At 30.7% G+C, this 7353-nt stretch overlaps 1 protein-coding gene across 1 annotated transcript; it reads left to right on the plus strand.

The window, feature by feature from the left end:
• Positions 1 to 806: 806 nt before the first annotated feature.
• On the plus strand, positions 807 to 2654 carry LOC110891210. The gene is made up of 3 exons (XM_022138905.2): positions 807 to 967; positions 1290 to 1395; positions 2372 to 2654. The coding sequence occupies exons 1-3, from the start codon at positions 935 to 937 to the stop codon at positions 2470 to 2472; spliced, it is 240 nt and encodes a 79-aa protein (XP_021994597.1). The 5' UTR covers positions 807 to 934; the 3' UTR covers positions 2473 to 2654.
• The last annotated feature ends 4699 nt before the right edge of the window (positions 2655 to 7353 follow it).

Here is a 7353-nt window from a genome sequence, read left to right on the forward strand (position 1 = left end):
CCTCATAACATGTATTAACCAATCAGATTTGCCCTCTCACGTGGGAAATGGGACCCAAGGTCATCACCAACTAATAATATTTTTTCAATATTTTATAGTATATTATTATATTATTAATATAATAAGTAATCTTCATTATGGGTGTTTTGTCTTCTTTTGTTTAATTTAATGAAAGACAATAGTAATCCACATGCTTTACCCTAAATTGTATTTCTTTATTCAAATAATATAATTATCAAATTCTATAAAATTCAAATAAATATAATTATGTTAAATTCTATAAATAAAAGTTTAAGAACTATAATTTATTTCTTTCTAGAAGATCTGTATTAATTTATGTATATATATATATAATAACTTTTTTGAATGAGTTATATAATTATTTAACATGATTTATTTAATTTTAATAAATTTAATCTGTACAATAAGGGAAACACGATTTGCATAAGGAAACCGCATACATGAAGTTCATCATGTTCGAATAGCAAGCTGAGTTTTATCTACTCGTGTGAGCTTACTGATAACGAGTTATAAGATAGAAAAAATAAAAGCGAACACCTGAAAATGTTATAAAAATTATTTTGTTTTATACAGTTATAAGACAAAAAAAAAAAATAAAAGTGAACACCTTAAAATGTTATAAAAATTATTTTATTTTATAAAAATATTTTGTCTTTATATTTTATAGCAGGCTGGGGCCGCAAAGGTTAACAAAGACATACACACACATAAATACATACATACACATATGATATCTATATATATTACCAAGTCAAATAATCTACCCACTCTACCCAATTCTTGTTTACTTCAAGAACTGCCTAGATAAACCCCCCCCCCCCCCCTCCTCTCTCTATACCCATATATGTGTATGTATAATATATATCTGGTCTAGAACTTTAAAGAGAAACCAAAGTATTTTTGGAGGATACATATGGCTGATTCTTCGGCTTCATACATTCACATGGTGATTCCTCTTTCTTAATTTCTCTCATTATATGCATTAAATTTATCTATGTTATCAAATTATGTATATGTGTTACATATACATGAATGTGAGTGATTTTTCATGCACACTCAAATTAGCAAGGGTGTTCACAAATTGGTAGAGAAACCGATCAAACCGGAAAACGATTAAGATTTAAGTTAGGCCGGTTAGGACCGGATTTATAAAATGAATGGATAAATACTGTTTAGTTTACAGACGGTTTAGATAATTAAACCGGCCGTTTAAACTAAGCAGGGATACATACATATAAATATAAAACTGATTGAATTTGAATTTGTAGGTGCATCATCTAATAGAAGAGTGTTTAGTATTCAATATGAGCAAAGAAGAATGCATGGAGGCTCTATCTAAGCATGCAAACATCATGCCTGCAATCACTTCTACAGGTATTAGCTCTTCCCTTTTTTTACTTCTCAATTTCCAAATTATTTAAACCCAAAAAACTGTTTTGCTTTAAAAATATTTTTTTTTTCAAATTTAAATATATTAATTAATATCTTCTATTCTATAATTTTAGGAAATTTATTAATATATATATAAGTATCTTTAAAAATTACAGAAATCCTTTATTAAAATACATATTTTTTTAATAATTTTCGAAGTTTACACCTGTAATTAGTTTAATATTTTTTTAATTATAGGTGGATTTTTTTAATATTAGTGGCGTACTATAAAATAATATTTTAGTTGTAAAGTAGTCCATATATATAGTTATTGTCTATGGAATAAAATATTTTAATTATAGGTGGATTGATATAGTATGAATTAGAAAATTTAAATAAATATCAGTAGTATTTAAAGTTATTTGACATCAACTACAAACCTAACAGGTACGAAAATTATTTTATTAATTAATTAATTAATTAATTAAGTTAAGTAAACAGTAAAAGGTGTGTAGGATGAATAGTAGTTTAATTAATATTTTATTTCATTTTTAATTTATGTCTTTTACTATTTTTTTTAATTTTTGTTACTATTATAGTTAACTTTAAACACGTTATTATTGTTTTATTAATATGAACTTGAAATTGAAACAAATAAATAATAGTAATTTTTTTTTGTTATAAATTATTAAATACAAAAACAAATTAATTTCTTTTCCACGATGAAATATAACACAAAGAAAGAACTCGCAAGATGCTAGATAGTACAAAAGAGGAACTCGACTAAAAGATAAATTTTACCAATTTTCCCAGACTAAAATTTGAATATTCCTCCTACTACATCACTTAACTAGAATCTTAGTTCTGATTAGATATTATTAAGTTCTGATATAAATAATTATAATTATTAATATCCATACATTAATGATATTGATTTCCTGCCTTATGTTTATGCACATGTTTCATATGTTATGTATAGTGTGGAGTGAGCTTGAAAAGGAGAATAAAGACTTCTTTGAGGCATACAACAACAAAACAAGGGATCATCAAACACACTCGCCTTCTTCTTCTTCATCTTAATCAACATCAACTTATTGCACCATAAATGCCCTAAATCACTTGTACCTATTGTTTTAGAGCTTGTATTATTCGATTTTGATGTTTGATGTTTAATATGAATATATTATTAGATGTAAATCATTTAATGTCCCGTTTAATCGTTTGAAATAATGAGCGGAACTAGAGGGGTCCAGATGTTCCAACCGGCTAAATTATCTATTGAGTATCCAAATATATTGATTCATGTAAAATCTTGAATTATCGTTGAAACTGTAGTTGTTGTGAATTTAAAATATAATTAATTATAAACTTCACTTAAAAAAGTTCTAGTTTTGAATGTCTTATATTTATTTTTATGTGTATATTATATAGTGAAATATTTGTTTGGGTGAAACTCATGATAAATCTTTGAAAAATCAACCAAGAATAATAATCCATTCTCCAATTTCATTTTACGGGCTATAACAAAAGGAAATTTAAGAAGATGTTATATATAAACAATTGTAGTTATGGTTTAATGTTTTTTTTCTTAAAACAAATAATGTACCTATATGGGTTTAATTTTTGTTATTAAATATAATATAATAATTTTGTGAAGTCTTTTGTTTTCTAGAATGATATATAGTTAATTTAAACTCATAAATTTATTGTAGATCAACTTTTGTTTGGTGATCTACTTTTGATAACCGAGGCTAAACATATGTGTTGGCAATTTGACATAACGAGAATTGTTATTAACATGTTTTGAAAACAAGTTAAATCATTAACCATTGTTGTCCCTTTTTGGTTACGGGTTAATGGATTGGATACAAATAAGCTATATGGTTTGGAGTATCAGCGTATAAAATGGGCGTAAATTTATTTAAGAGTGTCAAGGCCTACCACTCCCCATGTTTACCGACCAGTTAAAATAGTGAAGCAGTGTCTGGTCTCGATGCCTACCTATCTCTTGTCGACGCTTAACACAGTGAACCAACTAATGAAGTTGTCGAATTGGTTGTTTTCAAAATAATGGTTATTGGATCTTAAATTAGCTAAAAAGACATCATACTATCAAAGATATAATTAAACATTTTGTAGTTACTTTTGATTTTATTTGAAAGAGAAACTTTATAAACCACACACCCGGCTAGCAAATCATTAGCCCAGAGGAAAAACCAAAACAAATCAATTACATGAAAAACTAATAGTAATTATCGTCTCATAATGTCAACAATGCAAGAAAATCTTAACAATTATGAATTGATAACAATACTAACAAATAATTCAAGCAATTTTCACACAAATAATTACAAAAGTTTATGTTTCAAATCAAGTGTGCAAGAAGAAACCCTAAAGTTTACAATCCTACACCCTAGGATGATTTTGAAGAGATTAGCCACTCAGAATTAGTAACTAATATTCAAAAACCTTGATTGAATCTTCAAATACGTGATGGAATGCAAATCGAAGTGATATGGAGAGCCAAAAATCACCCTAAAATGTCCCATGCAAGTCTCAAAATGAGAATGTGATCCCAAAATTGAAATCTAAATTAAAACTGGTCAAATGAGTTGTTTCCTTTTTTTGTGTAGCTCCCGGCGTCCTGGGAAGCCCCCTGATGGAACTAGGACGTTGAAAGGTTTTTTGGGATGTTGGGCAGCTTCTTGGACGCCCACTCCCAGCGTGCGGGACTCCCATGCATGTTTTAGTCCGATTTGTTCCATTTTGCTCCATTTCTCTCTCCCGTTCTCGCTAGCTTCATTCAAAAGCCCCGTTAAGTCTTCAAAATGCACCTTAAGCCTACCGAGGCCCGCAAAATACAAATCATCTCAAAGTCGCGTATTCTAAAACTAATCTCACACATATTGGTAAAGTTAAACGCGTTATGCATTGGAAATTCACCAACCCATCAAATATCGAGCCAACTCCAAATGCCACTTCAAACTCTAGCTGCAACTCTACATTCCCCAAACACATGCTCCACAGTCTTCACTGATACGGAACAAACCGGCCACACAACAGACGAAATATCTAAACCTGATATTGATCGAAGCATCAATACTTTTATGTAATTGATGTAAATCAATAATTTAAAGTTAGATTACGATTACAATAGTATTGATTTTACAACTAGGTGGATAATTATCCGGTGGATAATTATCCGACAAATACTTTGTGGGTATTGGACTGAGTATTAGACACGATTTTACAACTGAGTATCAGATTGAAATTATCAATACTTAGCCCAAACCAGGCCCATTGCCATTTATACTCACCAAATTCGAATTTTGAATTCGAATACCCTTTTTTAAATCTAGTTCCATTTGGTTTGAATTTTGAATTTGAATACCTTTTTTTAAATCTAGTTACATTTGGTTTAAAAACACGTATAACCCAAAAATCGATTTGATGAAAGGTATATACCCGGCCATTTCCATTTTATCTTATCATCAAAAATCCGAATCCATACCGTACCCATTGTGTTTTGTCACAACCAAACGCCACCTCAACCTTAAAAACTTTTTTATTTTATTCTTTCTTTTTGTTTGTTTGAAGGCTATAGATAATTGATTTATGAAATATTATTATAAAATTATATTATAATATAAGACATTATAAGAAAATAAGATATTTATGACGTGTTTAAACTCATTGAACGAATAGCAGCATGCACGAGATGGTTATGGGTGTACAAGGTTTATGAACATTGGGACGTGTGGCAAACTTTATCTTTCCCGTTATGACACGTGTCTACACATGTTACATACATTCTGCATCGTATTTTTTTTAATCTTTTGTTAAATAAACTACTTGGATGCCTCGTCCGCGTTACGGGGCGTTAAGCCGAATATTTCTTAGTTTCATAACATGTACATATATATTTTAGTTACTTGTACATATTACTCATAACACGATCTCAAAAAAATTACATCGAGTTAACAAATTAAACCAAAACACTGCCATAGTTTTGTTAAAAAAATGATGGCAAGCCAGAGGTGAGGGCAAAATAGTAAATTGTCAGAAACAATGAGCGAGATCAGAAGTTTTTAAAAGAGGGCAAACCCAAAATTTTGTTTTGAACTGTGTCAAAATCATAGTTTTGAACGAAGGGCAAAATCATAATTTTTAGTTGGGGACAAAAGCATATTTTTATTTTGAACTGAGGGCAAAAGCGTAATTTTAAACTCATGGCGAAATCGTAATTTTTGAAAAGGGGGCAAAACCATATTTTTCAACTGAGAGCGAAATCGTAATTTTGAGCTAGGGAAAAAACTAAAACGATGAAAAGACTACAAATTTTTAACTGGGGCAAAATTGTCATTTTTTAAATGAGAGCAAACTCATAATTTTAAACCGAGGACAAATTCGTAATTTTAAGTTGAAGATAAAAGCATAAGTTTATTTTGAATCGGGGCAAAATCATATTAAAAAGGAAAAAAAAAAAAGAAAAGAAAGATGAGGCAGCCGCCCATTTTCCACCTATAAGGTGCCAGCGCCATGTTATTTGTATATGTAAGTAAATACATCAACTCTTTCGTTTCATGTGAGCATAAGAGCAATGTTTTAAAAACCGGTTCAAATGAGCCGGTTGTAACAGTTGAACAGTCCGGTAGAATTGGTTAAATCGCTCGGTACACCCGTTGAACTGTTAAATACACCCGGTTAAATCGTTTCTGAGCCAAATCCGATACGGTATAAAAACCAGATTTAAAAACATTGCATACCAATGTAAATACCATCGTTGTAAAAAGTGTTGGGCGCTAGTCGGTTGGTTGGGTACCGACTAGTGATTAATCGGAATTAATCAGGATTAATCGGGATTAATTGTATTGAGATTTTTATACGTCATTTTCAGTTTTTTATTTATAGGTAAATATTTTAAGTAGTCATATTTTAACCACTCGTTGGCCTATTTTTTTAGGTATATACTATATAGGATTAATCGGTGGAATTTACATGGTTTGGTTGGAAATTGGTCGAAATTTATAGGTTTTGGCCAGAATCTAGCCGGAATTACCGATTTTTGGTTGGATCGCCAATTTTTTTGCCGGCCAACTAGGACCGATTAGGCCTGAATACCGATTAATGGACCGATTAACGAAAAAAATACTCAGGGCTCTTGGCTGACTAGGATTAATTGCCGACTAGTCGCCAACTAATCCCCATTTTTACAACACTGTTAAATACTAACAGTGGGTTATACTGGTCCATGGCGGAATGCGATCTGATTTTTGATAAATTTTAATATGAAACATATTTAGTTTTTTTTTTTTTAAATAATAAATCTTTTTGTTTGGTACCAGCTCGGGTCGATTTTCATAAAAGAATTATATCACGTATTTAAAAGATTACATTAGAATGACATGACTACTAGTAGTGAGTAGTGACATGCTTATTGAACGTGATGTTTTCTGATTAACTAGTTTATTAAACGAGCCATGTTTGTGTTTCGAGTCGAACCAGGAATTGCCATCTCTAGCTACATGTATGGGCATCATTTTTTTAAAATTTTGTCATATATACCAGAGAACTAGAAACCTAAACCACACCCGCATCTGATGTTAGATATTTATTGTAATCGGGATTAACTTGGTGACTAAAAGAAATTATAATACACATCGAATAACTTAGAAGGTGTGAGAGTGTACACTTGTTCGAGTTGTTATATTTCTGAGTGTTCGGGCGGAGCCCCGAATAAGGGTTCTAAGGGGGCAACGCCCCCTTGGCGGGGATCCTGGACAGTCCCCTTGACGGGTCGAAGGGGCAGAGTCCCTTGCTGGGAAAAAAATATTTTGATTAAATTGCTATATTAGAAATTCTTTAGAAAAATTATTTTTCTAAAAATCGTCATAAGTTTTTTAGATAAAAATTAGAGTAAACTGCCATTTTGGTCCCTGAGGTTTGGTCACTTTTGCCACT

This window comes from Helianthus annuus, chromosome 11 (genome assembly GCF_002127325.2).
Source record: "Helianthus annuus cultivar XRQ/B chromosome 11, HanXRQr2.0-SUNRISE, whole genome shotgun sequence".
NCBI lineage: Eukaryota > Viridiplantae > Streptophyta > Magnoliopsida > Asterales > Asteraceae > Helianthus > Helianthus annuus.

What these genes read in the sequence shown, in the direction of transcription:
- LOC110891210 (XM_022138905.2), top strand. Translation starts at nt 935, where the DNA reads ATGGCTGATTCTTCGGCTTCATACATTCACATG. An exon ending in CGGCTTCATACATTCACATG is followed by an intron (nt 968 to 1,289) that starts GTGATTCCTCTT and finishes TTGAATTTGTAG; the next exon opens with GTGCATCATCTAATAGAAGA. An exon ending in GCCTGCAATCACTTCTACAG is followed by an intron (nt 1,396 to 2,371) that starts GTATTAGCTCTT and finishes TGTTATGTATAG; the next exon opens with TGTGGAGTGAGCTTGAAAAG.